A 27990-nucleotide genomic window follows, 5' to 3' on the forward strand; every position below is an offset into this window, starting at 1 on the left:
GAATAGTCTGGCTTATTAGTAACTTGCCCAGATGCGTGGATCCTAAGCACAAAAGCCTGACTAGAATATATGGATTATCGGTAAATATTCATTAAAATTCCACCCACCTACCCAAAACATGTGGAACTGAGGCCTCTAATGGAAGGTGTTACTGAACTTACACCAACTATGATTTTGACTGAGATACCTATCTTGATCCTTTGTGATAAGTTTCTCTGTGAGAAAATGAGACAGTAAGTAGAAAATAAAAAATAAATAAGTGGATTTGTTTGGTTGTATCAGCTAGTTGGAGGCTGTTCGGGGGCGAGTGGGAAAAACAGAGAGGAATTGTTTGCAACATCCACTGATGTTGTCTTTCTGCTTTCTTTGCAGTCTAGTGGAGTAGCAGCACTTATTGCTGTTCTTGTGCTGTTACTTCTGGTGGCGCTTGGCCTGCTGTGGTGGTTCTGGCCCCTCTGTTGCAAAGTGGTGAGTAAAGACTTTTAAAAAAAATTCAATGGACCTGTGATTTGCAATCATAACCTAAACTGTATAGGGAAATACAGATACAGTAGGAAATAGCTTAAGTAGTAGGAGAGTTACATGTGACATAAGCCATCTGTTGAGGCAGTTTTCTTTCATTAGTGACAGGCAATAAACTGAAGAAGAGACCAGTTTAAACACTGTGCACTGCACCTTTAGCAGTACTTCTGGCTTTCTGAGAGACTTGCATGCATGGACCAGCTTCAGCAGGCTGATGTGCTGCTCATTGGCTTTCTACTGAGCAAGCAGATGTGGTATATTTCTGTGAAATCTCTGAAAAAAACGGTTCTCTTTTATTTGAAAGTTCTTGGCCATAATGGTACACAGATGTTATCCTGAAATCAAAGACCATTTTAAAAGTACTATCACTAAAATTGGTATTTGTAGTCCATTATAGGCTCTCAAGTTGGAAATCCCTTATTGTCTTAATAATCCCTAGCAAAAAAATTAAATTTTCATCTTGCCCACATTACATATCTTTTCATCTGAATAATAAACGCTTTTTATCCTTCTAACAGCAATAAGCAATGCTGCTTCACTAACTCTCCTTCCATCTCCTCGAATGCTAGCATTTTTAAATTGGTGGAGTTTAATATTCATCCACTTCAACAGCAGCACTGAAGACTTGAGAAGTGGAGACTGCTTCCAGGCTGTTACTGTCTTCTCTCCCTTGTCTCCTTGTCTTCTCTCAGGCTTGTGTTAAGGATGGTGGCAGAGGAACAGACCTTCTCTCCTGACCATGTTGAAGCCAAAAAAAATGAAAAGTTTTGTTTGTCATGGTCTATTAGACACCAGGCTATTCTAGAACAAGAAATCCTCAACCCCTGTTTCCTTCCTCATGGTCTGTGGTTTCTGAGACCTACAAGCTCTCCTCTAATAAAATGACTTTCTTCTGTCTCATTCTTCACATCAGAGTCCCATAAGAAATCTAGGAACACTGTTAGTTGTTTTCCTTCAACAATGATATATATCATGATCCTTCCCATGGAATAGAAAAATTAAAATCACTAAGAAGAAAGCTCCCCATTTAGTATTTTAAAATAATTGGCTCACCTTGATTCACAATTCCTATCGTATGGCAAATCTTCCCATGTTACGCATCTTCCTCTCGTTACAGTAAATAGCGATTGCAGTGTCTCAGTCCCTTGAGAGCAGGAATTCCTGAGAGCAGAGTGATGGTTCTGTAATGACAATCAGTACAATGCTTTCTGGATTTGTATGTCAAAGTCCTATATAAAAAGTCAAACGTGCAGCTCAGTAACTAAAATTAACTGAATAGCGGTACTGTGTAACGAACTGCAGAGCAAAGATGGTACCTTGGGTGCCCATGGGTGCGCAGTGATATTAATGCAGGCTTCTGTCTGGGCTAACCTCCTTGGTGGAGATAACTTGGTCATCTCCACAAAGAGCTGCACCAAGAGGTAAGAAAATGTCCCTTCATCCTGATTTATCGCACGCTTAAGTATGTTACTCCCTGATGTTTACTCTAAGGAATAGTAACTTACCCAGAGTATCTTTTCTGGATGTGGTGTTTGGTTTGTAATTGGCTACTGCTAGGGAAGCCTTCGGCTCTAGATTAATAAGCTGCTATTAAGAAGCTGCCTAACTTGTATGGGAGCAATAAAACCAGGGCCCTTTAAATTTTAGTGCTGTTGTTTCCTCCCACCTCTCATAGACATTACCTGTTTCCGTAAACATAAACGGTCATTTTAGGTCATCGTTTCCTACAACACTGAGTTCCAAAACCACATACTTTTGCACTGAACCTATTACCAAATACCGACTCTTCATTTCTTGTTGTTTTGACGTCTGTTTCCTCACCTCCTTACACTGTGGTTCCATTCTTTTCCTTCTATTCTGCATTTAGGTTCTCGTATTACATGCTGTTATCACTACTGGCTAAGTACTTCTGGGCTTTGGTGTTTGAGAAGAGGGCCAGCATATTAGGGCCAGCCAGGAGGTCCTCTGCCCTTTCTCTGAACCCACTTCCCTGGCAGAGTGGTGTGTCTATTTCATGGGACAAAACCCAGGAGGCAAGGCTGAAAGCAGCAGCCTTCAAGTCTTGTGTCACGGGCTGCAGAATCGAATGGAAAAGAGACAAGCAAAAGGTGTTGCAGACAACAGAATGGGTGTTCTAAGCCACACAAGGGTGTGATCCCTGTCGCCCACAGGAAATGTTGTGAGCTTCAGGTGGTTTGGGAATTCCACTTTATCCTTGCTAGGACTCGGTCTTCACAGCGTTCCTTGACACTCAGTCTGTGTTGGGGTAGGGGCACTCCTTTCTCTTCTTTCTCTTTTTTCCCTCCCCCCAGCCCCGCTGCTTTTTTTTTTTTTTTTTTTTTTAAGCAGTTCACTGTTGACAGTTCTTTCACTCTTCCCTCAATATCAGAACATATGATCGCATCAAGCTGGCTTCAGGCTCTGGTGCTGACATTTCCTAATGCCCACATCACGCGAACATTTGAAAAGTGTTAATGAGCAGATCAAAGGGACTGTTGCCTGAAGCAACTAACTTTTTTTTAAAAGAAATCGGCTTTCCTCCAAACTGAAGTCTTCATTCTTTGCAACTAAATAAATGAGGTGCAGCCTTGCCTATGATGATGATAAAACAAAACAAAACAAAATTAGGAAGTAATCCATCTTTACATGTGTTTAATAAGACACCAGCATTATCCAGAGTTTTCAGTATTTCAACAATCTGAATCAAGTTCAGGGAAAGTTAATTTAGCAGTATGATGATCTCAGGATCTGCAGTGTCATGCTACACTTGCACTGGTTTATGCTGAAACCACATTCATTCTTTGGATTTCTCTTTTTTTAAAAATGTTTTTCTACTGATTTCACTTGAAATAGCAGGCAAGACTGAGAATATTCTTTGTGTGTGCATGAGAGAGTGTGTGTGTGTGAGGAGCCTGTGGAAACATAAGGATGCAGGCATTTACATTCCACTTCTGTCAGCAAGGGTGAGTATCTGCTACTCAAAGCAGATTATTTTCTCACACCACTGTCACATTTAAAGCAAGTTTCATTTTCTGAAGCTATTAGAAATAGCAGCTAATTAATGTATTGGTTAGTTTCAGATCAGGTTTACCCTATAACTTCAGGGATTTTAGCAGCTGCCATAGGATTGATTCCGTTGCTCAGGGAGTCAAACATAAACTGTCACTGACTCGTGACTTTCAAGCCCTGTGAGGTAAACAGAGTTTTCCTTGATTCTTTGGGGTAGAAATTTTGATTCCATTAAAACCAATAGGCACAGGGCCCGAGTGAACTTTAGCATGTTTAGAAGTTTGCTGTACAAAGCTGTCTTTGCTCAGGAGAAATCGCAGGGCTTAAGAATCATAGAATTATAGTCAGTGCAGTGATCATGCTGTTTAATGATGTAAGTCTGCACCCTAGCTCGGCCTTCTGTCCTGTATAGCTAGCAGTCTTGGCAGGAAAATAAGTGTTTTCGAGGTAATGGTTAGAGACAGGCAAAAGGGAAAGAAAAATGAGAATTAAATAAGTAAGATGCTGTGAACATTAGTAGATTGAGAGCATCATTTTACTGTTTACAGTCTTTTAATTGCTTTCAGTGAGAATGGAAGATTTTCATGGCTTGGAAAATCTTGCTCAGCACCCAGATCTCTCAGAATCTGTCCCATGATCCCTCTGTTGTTGTTTCTGTAAAGTTCATGCAGTAATTGCAATCTGGCTTTCAGCAATGTTTGACAAACTAAATAGTTGATTTCTGTTAGTACTTTGAAAATTCCTGATGGCTGGTAAGAAAAAATATTCAGAAATATTTAAAGAAAAGCAATTTCTTGGCATGTTTTAGTAACATCCTACAGCAAAGGCACGTATGGTTAAAATCCAAAATTGAATTCCCAATCCACTGGAAGTACTCTGAGCATAAGAAATAGTTCAGTATCTTAAACCTGAAGTACCATGGAAAAATGTTTCCAAGAGTACCATAACTTACTTGTCTGAGTTGATCTAATTCCTTTATCCAGTGCTAAAGATACACAGCTTGTTTTGGCAGTAACTATCTTGGTGGCACTGTGACTTGGATGTAAGTCAAGAAGGAAAACTCTTGACTATTGGTCAAGTAAAAGGTGTTTCTTTAATGTCTGATGCTATACATCTGTGCAACGACAGAATACTTGTAGGCTGTGGTAGGGTTAACCGAAGTGCTATAATTAATTACACAGAGCAAAGAAAATAATACGTATCATAATTAAGGTACTTAATCCTGCAGTAGGAGAGGTACATAGTTGTCATTGTGGACAATTTTGGTTGGGCTAAGGTACAGCAGAAATAAATACCTTTACATTCATGGGATATTTTTTAGTCATTTCTATACAACATTCAAGCACAAAAAAATGCCCTGATATCACTCAAGTGCTTCTTTTTAGCTTTATTAGCCTGCTTTTCTTGTGGAAGAATGCCTGTGCTTTCATTTTCTGCCTTTAACATTTAAAAGGGTTGCTGTCTTCCTCTTCCCCTCCCTTTACTGCTGGGTGGTTTCCTTTCAGTACCAGGGAACTCCCTGAGATTTACAGTATGCATGCAAGAAAGAGAACAGTAAGAAAATGTAGGTAGAGGTTTAAATATAGGTGTGAATGAATTACCATATGAGTGGTCCTTATCCAGTAACAGCTTTAAGCAGCCTTGCAAACGTGTAACTCCCACTTGCAGGCACTCCATGCTGAACAATCAAGGAGTGACATACTTAAATTATTAGTCTGAAATGTGAGACCCGCGGAAATGATCTGGACGTCTAGAGGTGAAGCCTGAGCTACCAGAAGGCATTTCACACTTGTCATTGGGCCAGAAATTATCCAGCAGCATGGCATGGCACAAAGAAGCAGGCGTCTTGGCCCAACATTATGCAAGACCTCACATAGACCTTGCGCTGCTTTTCCTCCCAGGCTTGCTAATTAACTCCATAGGATTTCATCACTGGCTATTACTTAGAATGACTGAGTCCTATCCGGTCAGGAAGCAAAGTGGCAGACACGTCTGCCCAAAGAGTGTCTGCCAGTCAATTGATTTTATTTTCTATCAGACGGATGGTGTTAATTTCCAGAAGGCCTTGATAATCAATACCCAAGGGACCTGGCAGCAGTGGCTGCCAGTTTATGAACAGATGTGGGGGACTCAGATGGAAACCGTTCACTCTTAAAATTTTCTGTTGGCTTTTTGATGCTGCCAGCACAATTCTTTATGCTTTTGTATTTGTTTTTTTTTTTAGGTCATCAAAGATCCCCCTCCACCTCCAACAGCTCCAAAAGAGGTACAGTATAAAAGTGCTCCGCTCATCACGCTGGTTGCATGGTACCATTCCTCAGTGCTCTCCTGTGTTCTGCACATCTGGCTCCTTTGCATTTTTTAGGAAATAGAGCTCTTTGTAAACAGCTGCTCAAGAAGAAAGAACTGTCTCATGAGAAGTCTTAGGCTGAGAGCAGGATGGCCAAAGTCCACATCTCTGTTTTGTCTTGGTCATCTCAGAGTGGTGTGAATTTAGTCACTTAGGTACATATCCAAAGAAATATTTAGGAGCTTTATTCCAAGACAGTTGAACATTATTTTTTTTCATTCTGCAACGAAAGCAGAAAGACTGAATAGTTCTTATATGACAGTCTAAAGATTCATCATATGACTCTAAACAGGGTTTTCCCACAGCTTTGGCATTTCAGACACTGAAGAATCCTTATAAGGGAACTTCTCTCTTAAGGGCAATAATGCAATAGAGGATCTCCTGGTGTCTTCAGTGTTTTTGCCTCTTCGTCTTGATTTAGCCAATTGTTTGAGCGTATTCAAGTGTCTTCTGACAGCTAAATCCATGATAAGGTACTTCACTGAGCTGAGGGAGCCAAGAGCAAGTTTGACAAAGGTTGGCTTAGGAAACTGTGATTGGCTGCATAACCTTTATCTGCAGATCTGCTGAACGCTGCCTTCTGAATCCCAATGAGGAGGACTGATAATCTGGCTCTTTCAAGGCATTACATTTTCTGTTAGAGGAAGACACCACCAATCCTTTTCTTTGTATTTTGCTTGTTTTTATTAATGGAAAGGAAAAAAACAGGATGAATGAATACTGATCAGTAGAATACACAGCTGGATTCTCCATTTCGATTTTCCTAATGGATGCCAGCAGTGCTTTTCCCATGCAAAACCCTAAGATTATTTCCAAATGTGATCAGATTTTGTTTGGAAATCGGTGAACATTTGGGGAACCTAAAAATCTGGTCCTTCACACCTAAGATAGGAAAACCTTTTCTCTGTGAACTCTAATGAAATACACTAAAAAGACAATAAAATAAAAAAAAAGAAGTATCCTTTTCAAGGAAATGTCTTTGAATTTATTGACAGGAAGAAGAACAAGAACCCTTGCCTACCAAGAAGTGGCCCACAGTGGATGCTTCCTACTATGGTGGACGAGGAGTTGGAGGAATTAAAAGGATGGAGGTTTGTGCTATATAGAGATGACAATTCACTAAAACACAAGATCTCTGAGGCTGCAAATGGTAGAAAGAAAGACTTTTAAAGTGTACTGGAAATACAATGGTATAATGTTTGCTTCTTTCCCAGTGACATAAGCCTTATAAAATTTTTACCATATCGAATAATTTTGACCTTGCTTATGAAAGAACAGCTTTCAGTAGTTCCATTTGACTGGAACTTTAAATAGCTGCCCGAAGACATGCTCTTTCCATCAAACTAATGAAAAGTAGAGAGTGAGAGCCTTTTCTGAATGTTTTGGAAGAAATTACAGTGAAACATAAGTCCTCTAACTGTGGGCCAGCCAAATGCGTTGACAATGGTGACGCTAAGGAGAAGCTTGATCCCAGAGGAACTCTCAGCGACAACAGTGCCTGTCTTTGAAGAGACATGATAGCATCATGTTAATTAAAACAGAATGAAAAATGTGCATCCTTATGGGCATGTCCTTATGTCAGATTTTATAGTCAAGTCAGCCTTTATGGAATTTGCAAAGCAGTATTCTGTGTTTAAGTTTAATCTGTGAAACTTCCACTGTCTGAAATACCCACCTAGCCATATAGACATATCTTGATCAAACGGTTAATGTATCGGCCTAAGAACCATCTTTGCCTGCGTTCTTTTGAAATGCAGCCGAAGAACGTGCAACTTTAAAGCTCTGTTATTCCTTCAGCAGTTCAGAATTGCAAATTTAGAAGAGCCTTAGATTTTAGGAAAATAAACCATTTTGTATAGTGCTTTTCAGATGCAAACTAGAAAATGCTTTCCAACATAAAGAATTGCAAGCCTGGATTTTTAACAGGTGCCACGGTGTGCCTCCAGAAGGGGTTTTAGGGTTTAAATCATTACAGTTTGTATACAAGATCTTGTCCAATGAAACAGAAACCTGATAGATACCCAATGAACACAAATGGTATCAGTACCATAAAGAAACGTGTGTTTATCAGATGGCAAATATACAATGTTTTCTTTTCAAAAAAGAGAGGAGAAAGTAATAATTAGGCTAGAAAACATTTTTATTTGTACTAGGAATTTTGTGCAGAACAAAGGGTTAAAGATGTAAACCAACTGAAATTGCTGACAACACAAATTCTTAAAAGGTACTTAATTCCTTGGAGCTGTCTCTCTGTCCTTTTCTAGAACCTGAGAGTAGTCAGCAATTTTGGGGGTTGGGCAACTCATCTTATATGCCTCAGCATTTGAATATGAAGCTTTAACTCTGTGCTGCAGAATCTGTTACAGTGGGGCTGAGGGGAAAGCTGGCTTAATTACCTATTCCCAGCTGTTTGGACAGAGAGGTATCTGACCTCATACCTTTCACTGGCTCGAGAGAACGTTACTCATTTGGTGAATCAGAGCAAAGTAAGTGTGGAAACAGGACAGCAAACAAAAACAGTCTTACATCATGATGAAGGTATGCAAGTCTAAGGGAGGTCATTCCTTACCTGACAATTGAACATGGGTAGTGGTTTCTGTGCTGTGGCCAATGAAAAACTTGCTGGTCTAGTCATTCCATTTTCTTCAGTGTTTTCAGTTCGTGTGGTCATTCAGTTGTCTAATTTTAATCGCTTCTATCTTCTATGTGTTCTGTTCTTCTGCCATTCTTCTGACAGCTTGATTTTTCTGGCAATTTCCGTAGAGAGAGAAAAGCAGAGAATGAACCAAACTTCCACTTACTGGTCCTGTCCAACTTACCTTACTAAATTCTCTTCTGGGGCAATTACTTTCAGTCCTTCCTTCCCCACTACTTTCACCCTTCTGTGACAGTCCAGAACAAGTTAGCCAATGTGGCTCACTCTTCCTAGATTTGTCTTTTGGCATTGCTTTCGAGTTTTATGATGTCATTTTGGGACCCTACCCATTACAGACAGTAAGTTTTCATATTAAAGTTGTATTGTCAGTGTCCACAAATTCTGGTTTCTTCTTGGTGAAGCCACTTCAGTCTGTAGGAGAAGGTCATTCCATCAGTAAGGCATCTACCATCTATCTCTAAATGGTTTTAACAGTGTTTAAAATACATTTTAACAACCTCATAAAAAACACTGTAAAAGTACCATTGATCACAGTGAAAGATACAGATGCATTTTAATGACTCAGCAGGGTCTACTTGGACATGAAAGCCCAATCTAATATTGCAGAGACAGGATTCCCCAGTGAAAAAAAGAAATCACTAAGTGAGCCAAATGGTAAAGTTCAAAATAACAGAAAGGTTCAAAACAATCCCTCTAAGAAACGATGGTCTTTTACAAAGGTGAAATGTAGCATTACAGACCAAATCAAGCTCTACTGTACTTTGGTGCTCTCATTCTCTACATTGAGATTACAGTGGTAACAGACACTTGGTGATTAAACGACATGATTTCCTACAGGGGTATTTCATTTGTCTGAAAGAAGGGGCAGACTACGATTTGCCTATATATTTTCTGCACTCTCTGTATCAGCATGTTCTGCATATGGAGGTGAGGAGGATGAAGAAATCAGGCTGCTTTCTTCTCCCATCTCATGGCATAGTTATCCCAGCACATTATAGAGTCCCTACCAGACCCAGAACAGTCTTATTCCTCTGTCCGGGTAGCAGAGGGAAGACTAGGGGTATGTCTTTTTCCTGGTGAGCAAAACAATTCTGTGTCCCTTTGCACTGGGAGATTTGTTGCATCCTACTGTTTTTCTGCCTACTTTCCAAGTGCTCAAATTGGCAGGTAGCAAGATAGAACTGACCTATACCTACCAAGCACTGTGCAGTGATGCTCTTAATTCTTTCCCCAAAGTGGAAGGTCACTGTTCGCCAATTTTTCTTATTTTGATTCTTCTCTTTTCATGTCTGGCATCTTCCGTCAGGAGATCCCTGAAAAAAACCAAGCATGTTTGTGGAGTCCTGCAAGAATGGTTAGCTGTTTTCCAGAAACTGTTTCATGACTCACCAGCATGTCACAGTTACCCAAGATGTAGTGTCAGAACTTAATTTCCTGCCTGTAGGTTTATCAGGTCCTTCTTACATACTAGATTGTAGCAGATGGCAGGATATAGAAAGTCTTGCACTGAAAATAATTGGGGCCACTTTTACCAAGAACTTTTAAACTCCAGCTGTATCTTTTAGATGCTCTTTTTGGATGAGAAAGTAAGAGTCTTGTCTAGGCTTGTTTGTCTGTAGGATACAGCAAACATACTTGCTCAAATTGCTGCTCCATGTTTCCAATTACAGTAAGAAATAAGATTACCATAGCAAAACATACCATCTCTCTTGGAGGAAAGTGTGGGTTTTTTTCTGTACTTTCTCCTTACGGCCTAGTAATTCCAGCCTTTCCTTAAAGTGGAAATACGTGCTCATCTCACCACCAACAATAATGCAGGTTTCCATTCCGTTTGAACTATTTGTATATACTTTATGCTCTTGAGGCAGTGATAGAATATACACTGTTACATGTTACACATTTACTTATTAAACACTAATTTGCCACAGTTTTCTTGTCTTTTGCCTATGGTGCATTTACATCTCAACTCTGGCTTTACTTAGGTTCGCTGGGGTGATAAAGGATCCACTGAAGAAGGGGCTAGATTAGAAAAGGCAAAAAATGCTGTGGTGAAACTCCCAGAAGAACCAGAAGAACCTTTTCATCCTAAGCCACCTAAACCAAAGCCTACCTCACCAGTCATTCAGGAGAAGTGGTATACGCCAATTAAGGTAATCCTTTTAATCTTCGGTACAATACAGTTTTGTACTAAAGCTGGATTTTGTGTACCTTACCAGTCTTACGCATGCTGAACTGTACATTTTTTCCAAGTATTCCCGACCAAATATAATGTACTGTTCTCAATATGAACACCTACTCAGGATGAATAGCAGGAGCAGTTTTTATCCCTCCATCAGTATTTCATCATTAATTACGACATTCTGTTATGCTTCCACACAAAGGGACATACCGTACAGTAAAAGTATTAAAATACATGGGAGCTTTACTGACATGTGGTCTATCTCAGTGTATACCTAATCAAGGCTGCACAGTCCATAGCTGATTACTACATCTGCAATGTTTGCAAACTTACTATTATATAATTATATTCATTATACATTTATTACATAAAATATTATATTAATAGCATTTATATTATTATATTTAGTTTGACCATTACTAATCAAGAGAAGCAAAGAATTATATAAAACAATACAATGCAATGGAAGAATAAATGGTACAAAATACAGACATTTTCCTCTGTAGATTGCATGAGTCACCTGCAAACCTGTAATAAGCTCTTCTTAAAAACTGAAGATGGCTCCATAACTACCTTTCTTTAAATATGCAAGAACAGAGAATACAAAGGTTTAGCTGGGGTGCGAATAAAGCTAGTCCATCTTCCTAACTCCTAGTAAGTACTTTCTGAATTGCAGAAAGGCCTGAACACGTTCTCTGCACACACACACAAACTCTGCAGCCCATCCATGTGAGTGGGGTGCTTCCTGACAAGCATCAGAGCTGCTCTGCATGTTCTGCACAGTCTGAGCGCTCACAGTGAACCTGCTGCATTCAGTACATGTTGGACTTGCAACACAGCACAGATTAGCCATATGCCTAGCAGGTCCAAGGCTTCCCTAAGAACCATGAACTTCCTGTATACATGCTGTAACAACAAATAGATTTATGTGGGAGAAATCCTAGATGGACATGTGGCAAATCAGCCTGAAGTACTGACAAATAAACAGGTTACTTCTAGATCACTCAGAAATAAATGTGAGGCAGGTCACGGTCTCTCTGCTCTCAGCGGAGGTAAGTACTTTCTTTGTACTCACTGATGGGAAAGATCAGCACCACAGCTATCTGGTGTGAGCAGCAACCTAAGTTTATACTTGGCATACCTGGCTTTAAGGAACGGGTGTTTAGTTCTGCTGGTGAATTTCTCCTTGGACAGAACTTCAGCATGTGTGGTGTGCTTTCAGTTGACTGATTTTATCATAAAGTCCTGTTGCTCTGTTGCCACAGGGTCGACTTGATGCACTGTGGGCGCTGTTACGAAGACAGTATGACAGAGTCTCTTTGATGCGACCACAACAAGGAGACGAGGTTTGTGCTATGCGAGTGTATTGCAGGGCGGGCAAAAAAGGGGTATGTTACAGCCAGGGTTTCGTGGCTGCTGAACACCGGTAATTCTGTGCAGTCAAAAGAATGACACAACAGGAAAAATAATGCACTGGGAAAAAACATGCATTGAAGAATGTATCAGGCCAGGCAAGAAATGTTGTGGAAACATGGATGTCCTGAAAGTATTATTAGGAATTCTGTATTTTATGCATGTTCAGCTGGAAAACAAAAACATAACACAGACTTTGTGTGGTCTAACCTCTCTCTAACAGATGCATAATACTTTCTAATATTTAGCTGCTTGGAAGAACAGAGTTTGGCAGTCAAGAGTACTAAAACCACATCATATTTAGTGACCCCCAATAAATTCTGTGCAAATAGATTCATGATGCTTTGCACTTGCATGCCAGAAGCAACATTCACAGGCAAAACTTGTTTCTCAGACAATCCTTTCTGTCTGTACACTCATGACTCATGAAAAAGTGACCCCCACTACAAACACTGCTAGGACTGCAAAGTAAAGGAAATAGCTATTATTTGGAATTTTTACAGTAAAGCTAGACTGTATTTTTTTCTGATTATTGCTCCTTAAGAGAAGCATTACTTTAAATCTTGGCATTTACCTTGGGAACTGATTTATCATGAAGGTATTTCAAATCTTCTGGAACCATTCACCACTCCTGTGTGTGACACATCTGAAGGGACTTAGGAGCTAAGCGTTTCCTCTAAGTGAGATGGCAACTTTTTCTCAACAAAACCAGATGGATATGACAGATAAGATTTTCAAGTACTACAAAGCAGCAGTGTGTGAGAATCTCTATTTTTGCGACAAACATCATAAAAATGACATAAGAATTAGAGAAGTTCAAGTGAGCGAGTTACCTTTGAAAGAACGAGAGGTAATCACTAAGTTATCTTTGTGATGATAGGGATGAATTTTGGTACTGTTCTAAAGTAAGAAAAGGTGAGATGTATGTACATGTAATGGAAGAAGCAGAATGACAAAATGCAGGGCTGGAAACAGGAAGCATAGTCTTTGCATGGTTGTCAAATACTAGTACTATCATTCTAGTTGTTTGCGTATTATTTATTGTTTGCATGTATGTTACGACGTATGTTAAACACAAGAATTAACAATAGTAATTAATTCTTCATGGAAAATACACAGTACTTTACAGTACTTTAAAAAGTCAATTCAATGTAAATAGAAACATTGATGCCTGAACTTGCCAGGTACCTGAACAGGCTAAGAATTGTCTGTCAGGCTCTCTTCTGAGGATTTCTGACCATAAAGACAGGTAGGTGCTGAAAAATGTGCCTGCCAGGGAAAGCATTTTGGAACCAGTGAGAAATCAAACATTCATCTTCTCTGGACTTGACTGGAAGACAATGACCAACATCTTGGTTTAGAAAAACTGAGAGGTACCTCACTAATCTTCAGTAACCTTACTGAAAAAGGGAATAGAATTTCTGTTAATGAATAAAGGCTAGAATAATGATTCAGGTGTACCACAGGTGTGACCTGTGGTACCGTAGGAACGCATTCTGCATCTGACTCAGTATTTTCTATTTTGGGAGAAAAAAATACATCTTTTTCCTTGTTTATAATTTGCTAGGTACAGGTCCCATGCCGTACCCTGGGTGGGTTTGTCAGTAAACAGATGAGCAGTCACGCATGTGCACTGCAAGATACATGCATGCACATAGTTAGTTCAGAAGCATTATTATGGGAAACAGCAGCCATGTAGATGTTTTGTTTTGTTTTCTTTCTTTTACTGCTTAGGAATTTAGTAGTTCCCATTTGTAGAAGAATTCACTGCTGAATTCAAGTCCTTGATCAAGTAATTGAAATTTAGGCATGAAGTATCAAAGCGGAGAGAGCTTTTTCTTCCTTCTCTCTCCCCTCTGCCACCTCTTCCATGATGCCAGATAATGCCGAGGGTGGCCCAGTTTGAGGGCTGCACGCAGTTGAGTTAGGAAGCTTTGATTGTGGCTGGAAGTCCTTGGAGTCATAAATTTTTCAGCCAGCAATCCGTGAGGTTAGGGAAGCTTGTACAGGTGTGAGCTAGCAGGTTGTTGCCGACATCTGTTTAGAGTGGAGGCGCAGGTCCTCAGCAGCCTGCAGCGAGGCTGCTGGATTGTCAGCAGATGTAGTTAAGAGTGGCAGAACAGTTTTGGTCTCACATTTGCCGCCTGGGGGCTGAAACAGTAAAGGTAGATTGGGGGTGGACACAGCTGCACTCCCAAACATGCCTCGGGCACAAATAAAGAGATCTAATATAGTTTGACTCTGTTGTGGTGGGGAGATGAGGACAGAGAGCCACTTCAGAGACAACTTAATGCTGCAACATCTGCCGCCAAGTTTCCAGGGAGTGACAGGGGACAGCAGGTACAGATCGAAGTCCCCGCATAAACAGCCCCCATTAAGCCATGAACTCTTTTGAAGGGCTCCCATCAAACACAGCAGAGTCCGTGGCAGGAGACTGTTTTGTTTTCAAAGCAGTGTTTTGTTTTCTGCACTAACAAGATAATTTATAAATGATTCATTACCCTGTCTTCCTACTCTTATTTATACTTTTTTTTTTTTTTTAATTTAAGAGGCAAAGGCGAATGAGCCACAGTAGTTTTAGGGTAGTTTGATAATGATAAACCAGTTAACTGTCCAAAGGTTTTAGCTGAGGATATGGCAACCTTCAGCCCACAGTGTTGTGTTCAGATGGGAAAGAGATGAAGGCATGTGCTGTTACTGGAGCATTGCGCAGGAGTGTCTGCCATCATTTCCATACCAAAACACCTCTTCCACAGAGTTTGTTTCTGCAGGAGAAGGAAACTTGGCACAGGTTTCCAATGTGACTGTTAGGGGCCTGTTCTTTTACATACATTCTTCTGTTTATTTTCCGAGTTGTAGTTTAGCACTTAAAGTTTATCATAAGGGTTTCTCAAATGCTTAATAGGACCTTGTTGCTTTGCACAATTTGATATGGGCTGAGATTCTGATTCTGTGTACATGTGCAGACAAACTGCTTTTAAGTCCAGAAACAGTCCGTGCCGCTCTCATTTAAGATATTGCACAATCAGGATGTGAACATATGTGACAGGTAACAGGAAAAAAAAATCTACAGCTAATTGCACAAAAATTTCTACAGTAGAACTAGAGAATACTTTCAGCTTTTTCAATGTTACAAAACAGCCAAATATATATATATATATATAATTTTTAAACCAGTTAGCGTGTACATGCTTTAAAGATGAATTTATAATAATGGCTGTAGAATTAATACAAACATCTGTTTAAAGTAATGTTACTTTGTCAGCATCTCTAGATTATGCAAGAGAAATTATATTCCGTGTTGTAATTCTGTTAGCATCACAAACGTGCAGTTCAAAAGACTGTGACAGTATCGTTCTCTGAGATGAGGCCCATGTTACCGTTCCCTTTGTGTTTGTTCAGTAGTTCCTATGCTGGGCACAGGCAGAAAATACCAAATCATTAGTTCAGTCTGTCAATTATAGAGTAGAAAAGGAATTGTTAGGAGGCTGAGGCTGTAAGTGCTTTACAGTGTCTAAACATGCTATTTTGAATCAAAAGACTAACTGCAGTGCCTAGGAGAACTGAAACTTTCAGTTCCACACCGTGCTTTAACAGGGTCTGAAGGACAGTTCATCATCTACCACTGCAATAATGCTGCCAGCACAAGTAGTAGCCTTGTGTGTTGTAACTCACTCAGCAATGTTGGCTTGCCTGTACAGTAATGAAACAGGAATGATACTGGTGATATCTGGATTTTTTGGTTTATTCCATTATTTTCTAAAAACTAAACGTTTTGGCCTTTTTCCAACCAAGGAGGACCTCCTAGAAAATGAGGCAATTTCTTTTTTTATCTGTGAATGGTAGAAATGTGTAGAGAAATAAAAAATCATGGTTAGAGGAAGACTACTGTAGCTACTTACAGGTAGTGCAGTTTTGGATTTAGAACGTTTTTCAATCAAACTGCACCTAGCTGCAATTTGCATTACGACATAATATTGTTCACTTGAGTTCCTTGTTCAATGATAATACGCTATAGCACATTTCAGTGTAACGTAGAAGGGATTATGCTGAAGAAAATGTTGCCTGAGAATTTTAAAAAGAAACACAAGTATCATTCATAAAGCTAAGGTTATGTTTATCTGGGATCTTTTGAATTGCTGCAGTGTTAGAAGATGCAAAACTGGTAAGAAAGTGAGATGAGAAGAGATTTAAAGAGCAACTCTTTTTCTTAAATCTCTTCTGCCAAAATATTCCTTCTATTACTCCTTCAAGTGGGAATTTGGCTGTGTAGACCTGAGAGCTAAACTGGAGCCGAAGTTTTTCATAAACTTCCAGAATACAGTTATTGTTAAAATTACTAAGTTCACTGTTAAAGAAAGTGGAAGAGAACATCCTGAGAGCAGAGGTTTCAAACCGCCCTATGCAAACTGAATCCAGAGGTCGGTGTCCAACATAAAACAATACATCCTGGTGAGCAAAGCACTGACAAGGGGTATTAGGCAATTATTAGATGCAGATACCTCCAAAAGGATGGGTGTCATAAATGGGTGTCACAGCTTTGCTTTGTTAAATTTGCTATCATCCAGAAGGGTCTCAGGTGCTCCTCCATCCTAGCTGAAGTGGCTGATATTAGGTAGTATCTTAATAGTTAGATTTCTTAGCTGTCCATCACCAAAAGCAGTAGTAGTCATCCTTATGAAAAAATGATGATGTCTTGCCATTGTGAGAAATGAGGATATTTTCCCACATATGTAGGCAGTCACTTTTGGCACTCCCTGCCTTTGTGCAGATCAGAGCTGTTGCTTTTTTTAAATCAAGCCTTCAGAATTCAGTAGTATGAGCATGAACACTTCTATGAATGAAATAATATGAAGAAATAAATCTACTTGTCAGTCTTCAGGCCATGACATTTTTACCAATTTGACTGGTACTCCCACAGAGTGAAATGGGCAAAGCAGCTCTAGCAGCCCTTGTGCAAGTCTGTCTCTGGAGGCAGCACCATTAGGCTATACGGGTCAGGGATGGTCCTGTTGGAAGTACTGTCATGAGAAAGCATGGGATGCACCTTTCGTGTAGCCATGACATTTTAGTAGAGCATTTTAAGAAGCTGAGCTGCTACCATAGTTTGCAGCCAGAGGAATCCTTGCTGTCTTTGTTAGTTTACAAACAGATATCTGTAAGCTAAGTGTTTTAGGCCTTCTAAAATACCAGGCATCGCTGTAACTTGAGCTGTGCTGGCAGCCTATAATGCCTATTAAGGAAGGAGAAGTCAGTCTTTTCTGGATGGACTATGAATTTGCTACAGCTGCCAAACACTGTCTCCCCCAGCCTGAAGAGCATTACAGTTCTTCCTTCCACCCCTCACCCCCTCCATGCTGTATTGAGAAGAAAACATTTCATTTGGCAGTTCAGTTTTTGTCACTGTTTCACTGAGCATAATTTAAAAGGAAAAATAATCCTATCCTTAATTCCTCAACACATCTTTATATAGGGTGGATTGCAGTAAAAAGTTATGTTTAATCACTACCTGGCTTCCAGCAAAGAGAGTGCTGCATATATCTAAGCAAACCCAGATATAAAGCAACTCCCAGCTTGGGCACAGCCTTTATAGAGAGGGAAAGCCAATGGAGTTTATGTTAATGTTGAGAGTCTCATTAGCCCAGCTTACAGAAAGACTGACTACCTTCAAGAAGCAGCAAGAGGAAAGCTGACAGGTTAATTCAGTCGCTACTCTGCAGGAGAGACATGACAGCTTTAACTGTCTTGTGCGTCCAGATTTATGAACTAGTCCTATGCTCTTAACCAGATTAGTTCCTTTTCCATTAACTGCTGAAAGTAGGGCAGCTGTCCGAGCGGCTGGTTGTAAATTCGATAATGTCTGCTCTGTTAATCTGTAGGCTTTTCAGATGGAGAAGGCAGCAGATAACAGGATTAAAGTTTCACGACCCAGGGTTTTCACAGCCCGATATGCGGGCGTAGGGGGATAGAGAATGACTTCTGTCATTAATCTTAATTGATTGCCAAGAGGTTTTAATCTGGATTATTAATTAGGAAGATCCTTAACATACTGTCTACGCATCAACATCAGATGCTCTTTTGAGACTTTTGGGACATATGGCCTATCTTATATTTACGTTCACACAATTTGCACATACATATATTTCTGTATGAAGTGCACATATATATGTATATATGCATACAAATAGCTGTAGAAACATTTGCATGCAGAGAGGCATCACACGCTCTTTGGCAATATTTGATGAAAATGAAAAAACACAGTGCACATAGGTTACATTTCCACATAGTAAACATGTATACTTCTATGTTCATATGTTTATGTATCTGTTTCCATTATACATGCCATTTATCTCAATTCTTTCTTAAGTGGAAATACCTGATTTTGCAGATTTACGTAACGTTCACATTTAACAGAAGTGCAGCACGTGCCCGTATGTGCCTGTGGCCATTAAGACACCTACAGATCTCATACAGAAACATTACCATTTTTATCTTTCACAGTTCCCCAGAGTTAGTGTTCAGGCCCTCATTTTTCTCTTGTTTTATTTTTAAACAAGTTGCTGTTGGACAGCCAGAATGGATAGAGGTATAACTACCCATAGCTGCAACTATGTAGCTACATGATAAATCCCAGTAACGCAGCTTTGATGTTTACCAAAGTGTGGTATGCAGGAGGAAATATTGAATTATGGATTGAGCATATAAACTAGGCAAGAAGAGAAAATGCTATGACAGAGTCCTGGCATTTGAATTTTGTGTAGATTCAAACTGCATTATAAATTATCCTTTTACAGATAATTATTTACATGATTAATCACACATACAGAAGGAGAGCCAGGGGCTGAAGAGGTCTCATGTTTTAAGCCTCTGTGAGTGACAGTGGAGAGGACTCCTGCTTCCTTCTCAGCATGCTAGGCCATGCTGTCCTGCTTTACAAAACGAAATGCAAATATTATAAGAAGCCAACCATTTAGTTACTCATGAGCTGAAAAGTCTGCCCTAAAAAGCGTTCACGAGTAAAAATGGTTTGTGATCCTTCAGACGGGAGAGAAGGGTGTAACTGCTGCTTTTGGGAAGGGTTAAAGATGGCCAAGTATCAGGGAGGACTTGCTGACAAGCTAGACAAAGGATTTCCCAGTTTTTCCCAGGAAACAGAGATCAGTTGCTGGCTCACCTAAATGTAGACTCAATGGAGAAGCACATGAAAGAAACTGAAAGTTCTTCTGTCATGCCTGTATTGGGTGTTGTGTTACCTCTTTAAACTGTTACCCACAACTTTCACTCACTTCCCATTGTAAATTGCATCCAGTCTTCCTGTAACAGACATTAACTGTTGCAGTGCCACAAAGGGGCATCACACGACTGCACCCACCTCCCAAAGATTTGCTGAGGCTCTCTGCTTCAACTTGGATTTCATCAGAAGTAACTTTCCAGCATATTCTGGCTCTTAGAAAGAAATAGATTTTGACTCATTGCTAGGTTGTTTTCCTAACAAAGTCCCACTTGTGGAAGATTTCTGGCTTTTATCCTCTATCTTACTCTTCCAAGATGTTCCTCCTCTTGAGCAACACCTGTAACTTCATTTGGACTACTGAGATACGTGGATATTAGTGAAGTCCTGCTTTGTATCAGTCATTCAGCAGTCAGCTGAGTCGATCTGTAATTTTTCACTTAGCACGGGAAATACTTCTGCTGAGAAGGAACAGCATAGTAACAGCAGACTTCCCAGGAAGGCATCTTACTGATCTGGCAGATAATCCATTTTTGTGGTGTCTCAGGAGCTTTGTTGTCAAGTTGGGAACACCCCCTTGTTGGCACATTGAAGAAGAGGTCAGAACTTGATTTCAAACAATGGCATCATTTCTTCCACCTCATCACAAATTTGAAATCCAAGGATGAAACAACTTTAATGACCATGTTTCCTTGGCATAGCTCTGTGTCTGCCTTTTCCAATGAGTCACAGATAAGGAGGAGGAACTGAAGTAATTTGAAATCACATTGTAGGGAATATAAACACCAGGCGTGGAAGAAAAGTCTTCCAATTGGCTCACGCAGAATCAGCAAAGAATTTCCCGTAGCTGTGCGTCCTTTACTCCTTTGCTTTTTGACAACATCTAAATGAAAAGATTTTATTTGGAGCAAAAATAATGCATTAGTCATTTTAGCTCCCACGCTCAAAGTGATTATTAGGAATGGTAATGTTCAATGGAGATGGGATTCTCCATAGCTGTAGAAATGAAAGGGCCCAGAACTCTTCATCAGTGATCTCGCATGTTTAACAAGAATCAGACTGTGATTCCATTGCTGTTTGGAGAAGATCAGTACAAACACTTTGTATCAACAAAGATAACTGATGATGGAAATCAACTGCCCAGGAGCTAGCGGGGGTCTGGGATAGGGAACTTGATAACAGAATGAGGCAGGATGCTCAGAACACTTAATGGAAAAAGAAATAGGATAGATTTCCTTTGACTTCACTGGGCTATAATTCCCTAAGCAACAGGAAAGGCTTATAAAAACATCTTGAGTATTTTTAGAAAGGAGAGCTTATGCATCACGTTGAAGGTGTCAGTGTCACCTGCAGGTAGTTGTGGCAACCTGCAACTCAAAGTGGGTTACTTGCTTCAGAGGAGTTTATTATGAACCTGTGCTCAATTACAGCTAAGTGAGATCCAAGTATGAGCAAGTACCCCACCCAGATGCTGTCACTGCACCAATACAACAGTCTTCTAAAGCCTGAAAACAGCTGCACTTAATAATTTCATGCAAGCAAATCTTCTCATTAGCTTTAATACAACATTATCAGAAAGAAGGCAGGGTGGCGGAGCTGCTCTGTTTTTGTGACACTGGTTGCATTAAAAAGTTGGGAAGGACGACTGCTGAACGTGACAATTATTTGTTAGAGGTGGACAGTTTGGAGAAAGAAGAAAAAATATTAAAATTTAAATTTACTGCTTCTGATCTTTTTACTCTGTTCCCATAATTCAAAATTATTTTTGTTTTGAAATTTATTTTTGCATGTCTGCAAGTCCATAATGAACTATAGATCCATTAAGAACTAACAAAAATCCTAAACACTTGAATTATGAACATCTTAAAATAACTAAGCTGTAATATTTTCTCAGTAACTCAACTTTAATATTTATATGGAGTGCCTTAAAGTAACATACGCCTATGATACTCATCTGTATGTTTTGTCTCAAGAGGAAATTTCTACCTACTAAAAGAAGTGAGTGTGCCATACATTGCCAAAGCCTGTTATACATAAAAGTTCAGGCTAAAATCTATCCATAAATTAGAATTCCTTGATACATTTGAGTTTTGTCCCCCAACAGTGTGACATAATGGCATGCCCTCAGCCTTAACATATAATTTTAATATTGAACATGCCGCTTTTTGATGGCTTGTGTCATAGCCTTTATGTAATTTAAACACCGTTTTAAAAAAATTAATTCAATTACGAGCAATGGAGTTATTAATGCTGCTTCATGTCACTAAATATATAGGGATACATATGATTCTGTTCCTTTCAAGTCACTCTGAAATGAATTTTGCAACTTCTGATAACTGTGGTGGACAAATGCTAAATGAAAATCAATCACTTCAATTTAAATGGGCTAAGCTCACCGTCTTTCTTAAACAGCCTCTGTCGGACAGCTAACCAGATGATAAGTAACAGTTTCACTGACCTATAGCCTTTGAATGTTTAACATAACCCTCTGAGGACAGCACTTCAATTACCACTGCATTGCTTGTACTCTAGGGCTCAGGATTGCTCATTCGTATATAAGGATTACTTTATTTCTGATGCACTTTTCTATCCGTAGTTTTCTTCCACAATGTTGCTCCATTTTTATTACTGTGTCTAGCAATCCAAACCCTGCAACTGAAATGAATTTGATCAAATTAAAGAGAATCAGATTTTCCTGGAATTCATCATCACTTTTTTTCCACTGGAAACAACAGAACTCCTTTGATGGTCTGAAATATAAATTCTCTTGTAGGATGCAAAACATCACTGTGTGATGAGAGAGGGTAAATGCAGATGGAAAGTACATGTTAGCTAGTAGAACATTTTATCTTTCTGTGCCAAAGTAGATGGGTAATATTTTATGTTATATTACAGTAACAACATAAAACCTGCTAAAATTTGAAGTGGTTGTAAAATGATGGACAGGGACAGGTATCTTTGGGAAGTTGTTGAAAATGATCTCCACCCCTCCCACCCCACCCCCCACCCCCCCCAAAAAAAAAGTATATTATTTAGGGCTTAAAATTTTCAGAAGAGCCTAAGGGCTCTTACAATTTCACCCAGTTCCAGGGAAGGACTTCCCTAGCAAAGCCCAAACCATCCCATCAAAACAAACTGTCACAGGTCCCTAAATCATACAAATCCTGTGTATTGCCACTAGAAAATGACTGCTTACCACTGGAAACAGGTATTGCATTTTAGACCATCCTTATGTCTGTCCTGCTTCCTTCCCCGTTTCAGTGCTGCCTTTTTGCCCTATTTCTGGCTCAATTCCCTCTCTGTGTGGACTGCTGCATTTGCCCTCTCTATTGCAGAGCTCTGCTCACTATTATCTTGAACCTAGAGTGCCTATCACAGCTGAACCACAACTAGTTGCAGGTCATTTATTTAATTTCATTAATAAAATAAAAATGTCTACAGACAAAGGCTTCTGCCCTCTAATAGCCACTTCGAGTCTCAGGCAGCTGACGGGAATGACCTTTTATTTCTGCAGTCATTTTCATAATGATATTCAGGGTCAGGCCCAACAACCAATCTGCCATGCATTAGTAGACATCAGTTCCCTTTGGTAATACGAGATAGATGTACCCCAAGCAGATGGTCAGAGATCATAGGTGGCTAATGAACTTGATGGGGCATTTTATTAAGATTATGATGGCAACTAAATATGTTTTTCCCCTCTGATAACAGCATTTATAACAAAAAGAAAAGGTGTGTAAAGGAGCAGGAGGATACAATGGATTGTATTTTTGTTGGACCTAGAAATCTCTGAATTCTGGATGTAATTTCTCAAAACTGATTGCTCTAGAAGTGCAGTGGCATAAACTGCCTTGTGGTTGGCAGAGTAAAAAACTGCTAGTTTATCTTGGTGCTCACTGGAGAGAAGGTGGCACAATGTTACCCCCATCCTGGTATTTGTTAATGACTCTACCGCTTTGAATAACTTCTACATGTCAGATATTTTAAAGCTAGTTATCATACTCCCCACTCCAGTGAAGAGAAAGTCCAAGAAAAAACAAATTTCATGAAGTTTAGACTTGCAAATGCATATCAAAGACATGCACATGGGGGGCCATGGAATTGCACCCCTTTAATCACAGAGTATAGCAGAGTCATACTTGTTTTCCTTGAAAGCCCTTCCTGCTCCTAGCATTTGCATTTTTGGGGTGTGGGCATATTCAGACCTACCAAACCAAAATCCAATTTATCCTTCCTTTTTTTCCTCCAAACTAACTGTATGCCTTCATGTCTCTGTGGAACTGACCCTAAGAGTATCAAGGCCAATTGCATCTGCCTAGCACTTCTCCTAGTCAGGGTGAAATCAATCAACAGCACAAAGCCATCAAGCTTGGAAGAGCACTATATACCATTTCATGTGCTTAATTCTTGCCAAGTATAACATATTTTTACTGAGTAAAAGCCAGTTTCTCTCTGGTAGATAAATAGTACAACTGTGGCTCAAATTGCAAGTGAAATTTTACTTTTGACTTTTAAGGCTTTGAGGTCTGTGTCACAAGTATTTGAGAAACCCCTTCATCTCCTGGCATATTACTCTAGTTCAGCTCATTCAACCTGTCCAAACCCCACCTGCGTGGAGAGATGCTAGCTGGAGATTAACAGTCACAGCCGATCCCTAGCTGTGGCATTTGCCTACTACCTTTGATTCCTAAAATATACATCCAGTGGTTTTCAGTATGGACTTTGGAGTTTCCTCTAAGGCTTATCTGAGGGGTAGTAAACACAACTGGTCTTCAGCTGAAATTACACCTCATTATACCTGATTCCTTAGGAAGTCGTGTGTTAAAACTCAAGTTAAAAATCAAGCTAATCGTGTCTACTATTGACTTACATCTGTAATGGACTATGCTGAGCTTATACTCAGCAATACAGAGGGTTTGGTAACAACTTAGGGATGTGGTACTGAAAAATACCTTTGGGTTAGGCTTTCCAGAATTCAGTTTAAATGTATTTCCAATAGTTTAAAGATAAACAGAAAGAAATATTCCAATCTCTTTATATTTGAGTTTCCTATCTCAAATGTACTTATAGCCCTTTTCTTAAAAGGGTCAGCCACATGCTCAGTTGTTTGCCTGGGGGGAAAAAAAAAGAAAGATTTGGCTAAGAAGTCATGAGAAAATTAGTATATGATATCACTATGCTGTGGAAAATTTTGTTGTCCAGTGTATTTTACAGCCACATGTTTTCATCAAAGTAAAAATGCAACAGAAATTTTCCCCCAGTTTGTATCTCTGGTCTAGTCACAGTTGAGCATTTCTTACGGGGTTTTTGAGAAGTGCTTGCATGAGCAAGAGGTGCCTCCCTTGAGTGAGGACTGCAGGATCAGCCTCGGTAAACCCCTTGCCATTACTGGTGATACCACTAAAATGGTTATCACAAGAAGAGTAGCTGTGAGTTCTTTGCTCTAGAGTATTATGATGCTTTTTAAAAATAGTTTAATAGTTTTTAAAAATAGTCTACCTATTTAAGTGGAACATCATTCCTGAACTTGTAAGAAGAAACACTACGAAGAAGGTTACTATGAAAGAGAATCGTGATGGTGTGACCTGTCTCAGCAGACTATGACAGCAGCATTGATCAATCTCTAAGCAAGACCCATTCTTTTTATTGAACCTGCTGTCACTTCATGCTGCAGCCTCTCACAACACCTCTGCTGTTGCAAGGAAGACCACCATGCATGGGCTTCAGCAGTGAGTACAGCGGCTCTCCCTGGGAGAATCTCCCAGCTGGGCTGTATCCTCATTTTTACTGAGAGCACAAGAATAATTCACAGCAGCTAAATATCTGCCCAATCTTCTCTTCTTTCCTAGCCAGAATGGTGGAGGCTTGCAAAGATTGAAACAAAAATGTTTGCCATCTGACAACTCTTTTAGTCTGCCTTTCTAGTCTACTGTCTCCACCAAGATCACAACACATACGTAAATGCTGCTGATTGGAGTGAGGGTATGAAATACACTTGAGCAAAAAGCAGGAGCAAGATGTAAGAGGAACAGAAAGCATGTCTTTGGACTGGCTACTTTTTGATTTCCACTCAGCACTTCCCAACATCTGCACCACTGCCACACACTGAAGTTGCAGGCTCACTAAATGCAGCGTGTCGTCCCTGAGCAAAGCAGCAGGGCTTCCCCCAGTGACAGTGCTGGTAATTAAGACACAAGAGATACAGCAGCATGTTTCTAAGGGTTACAGGGTCCAAAGAGGACGACGCAATAAAGAATGAGGCTAGTGATGCTATGTGACGTTTTTGTAGAGGTGATGTGAACACCAACTAACGAAGGCAAAACCACTTATGGGATGGGGAGAAAAGAGAGGCCTCCAGTGAGCCCTGTGAACTACAGCTAGGAACAGAGGAGTAGAACTGATGTGGGTAGGAGACTTCATATTCCATTTTTAGAAGATGAAAATGCGAGAGTTAAACCCTCAAAGCAGACAATTACCTTTGTTGCAAGAGAAAAGCAACATAAACAGGTTTGTTCCCATAGCTCTGTTGAGTACACGTAAACATAACTCTGTGTAACATCTCACTGGTATTACTCTCCACTAACAGGGATCTTACTGTGATACTGCGGTCAACTGATCACTAGAAAAGAGAAAAACTATCATTTTTAAATGCTAGGGTTTCTCCACTGTGATAACACCACACCGTTGCAACGCCACATTGGTACGTTTTGTGGAAAGGTCTAATAAATAAATGCATTCTTACTTGTCATAGAGGTTAAGGGACAGGGATTTTACCTTGTGTTCAGCACAAAAATCAGCTGAAGTCAGATCATAAGCCAGGCTAAACTGAGCTATACAGAGTGATATGTAGTTATAAAAGACGCACGCTGCCTAGTGTTACAATATGACAGCATACAGAGCTTTATGCTTCAGATGGCTCTGAACAATGACTAGTATTATTCCTTTTTTGCTTTACTTACTGTATGAGGCCTAAGCCACGCACCTTCAAGCCTCCTTGGAGACCAGGTGGTGGCATCACCGGTCAGCCCACTTGGGAGAGGGACAACTGTTAGAGCCGATTGCAGCCCTTGTCAGCATTAATGACCTGCAGTTGACACCCCATCCCCGCCGCCCTTGTTCAGTGTACAAGTATTGCATTGGAATAATTACTGCCTGTCATCCCCTATTTCACACACATACTCCTCTTAGCCCAGACGTACAAAGGGACATGTGACTAGATGCTAAGCTAATGTTGATTCTCTATGTATCTTAGGCTTCTGTGCTTGTATGTGTGTGCGCCATATATATGCATACAGACATTCAGTGCTCAGGTAATACGAAGGGTAAGTTACACCAGTGAGACTCCCTCACTGTCCTTCCTGGATCCTGTCAGATATAACTCATCAGGAATGTGTAAGGGCTCTGGCCTCCTGTAAAGTCTGAGTACCTGGATGGCAGGCTTGTATCGGCTCTGCCTTGCTCCACAGCTCTGTTCCCCTCCTGGCTGTGGGTTTCAATAGAGAAACCTCTTAAGCATCCTTGTCCAGTTCTCTCTGCTTCTTTGGATTTGGGAATCTTATGCCCAGGATGTCTTGATTTTGAGAGCTATGCAGGTGTTACATATCCTGTCATTTTCTGCCTCCCTGCCATGGCTGGCTCTTCTATAAGCAGTAGATCATAGAATTACAGAATACCCCAAGTCGGAAGGGACCCACAAGGATCATCAAGCCCAACTCCTGGCTCCACATAGGACCATACCAAAATCAAACCACATGTCTGAGAGCGTTGTCCAAATGCTTCTTTAACTCCGACAGGCTTGGTGACCACTTCCCTGGTGAGCCTGTTCCAGTGCCCGACCACCTCTCAGGCAGAACCTTTTCCTAACACCCAGCTTGAACCTCCACTGACGCAGCTCCATGCTGTTCCCTCTGGTCCCCATTGATGTCGTTAGCATGCACGTGCTCTCACTGAATTTTGAGATAAGCAACTCTCAAGATCGTTATAGTGGAGGACTTTAGGAGTTTGGAATAGATGAAACACATCTCCTCAACACAGTTTTTCCATCCCTCCTTTTGTTCCTCTGGTGTTAATATTCCTGGACTACACACATCTTTGCGTGGACTGGGTCCTGTAGTATTGGCAGGTCACCCATATGGGGAGGAAGACACTCGAGGCAGGAGAGGTGTGGCCAGTGTTCCTGCTCCATCTTTGCAGGGTTATGTGAAGCACCCTGGCAGGTATGAATGAAGTTTTTCTTTGGCTGCTGGACCACCTGCAAGAGCTGCAAGATCTGTATTGAAGAGAGAAATGTTCATGTACGGGAAAAAATCAAGTCCAATAAAAAAGTGCCATCACAGCTAGCTGCTGCAGACTCTGGCTTAGATTATCTCATCTTTGCTGATGAATCCCTAAGGAGATGGCATGCTTCAACCTCACCACTCCAAAAGAAGAACCAGAGACAGGGACACAAGATTTCAAGGCTCCTGTGGTCTGAAACCTGCCCCTGATGAACAAGCTTCTGTATCCCATCGATTGCATTGAATGTACTGAATTTCCTTTTGGTGTAAGTGGATACAGATCTGTTTATATCAGTGCTGAGTTTAGTCCTCTGCATTTTAAGTTTTTGAGGCTGATTTTTTCCAGAGATGCTA

At 40.2% G+C, this 27990-nt stretch overlaps 1 protein-coding gene and 1 long non-coding RNA gene across 4 annotated transcripts in view; one reads left to right on the plus strand and one right to left on the minus strand.

Moving 5' to 3' along the window:
- Nucleotides 1-27990, plus strand: part of ANTXR2 (ANTXR cell adhesion molecule 2) — a 112230-nt gene that overhangs the window by 54854 nt on the left and 29386 nt on the right. The window contains exons 12-16 of the mRNA XM_080591524.1: nt 373-468; nt 5756-5797; nt 6877-6972; nt 10520-10687; nt 11982-12062. Coding sequence (XP_080447650.1) covers nt 373-468; nt 5756-5797; nt 6877-6972; nt 10520-10687; nt 11982-12062 — 483 coding nt within the window. The remainder of the gene's footprint in view (nt 1-372; nt 469-5755; nt 5798-6876; nt 6973-10519; nt 10688-11981; nt 12063-27990) is intronic.
- LOC308194928 overlaps nt 1-27990 on the minus strand; it is a 350222-nt gene that overhangs the window by 2321 nt on the left and 319911 nt on the right. For all 3 annotated transcript variants that reach the window (XR_013951068.1, XR_013951069.1, XR_013951070.1), the window contains 3 exons: nt 9734-9850; nt 8451-8948; nt 1576-1703 (listed from right to left, as the gene is read on the minus strand). This is a non-coding gene — a long non-coding RNA (uncharacterized lncRNA). The remainder of the gene's footprint in view (nt 1-1575; nt 1704-8450; nt 8949-9733; nt 9851-27990) is intronic.

The sequence above is a fragment of the Anser brachyrhynchus genome, assembly GCF_964034855.1.
Source record: "Anser brachyrhynchus genome assembly, chromosome: 4".
Classification (NCBI taxonomy): domain Eukaryota; kingdom Metazoa; phylum Chordata; class Aves; order Anseriformes; family Anatidae; genus Anser; species Anser brachyrhynchus.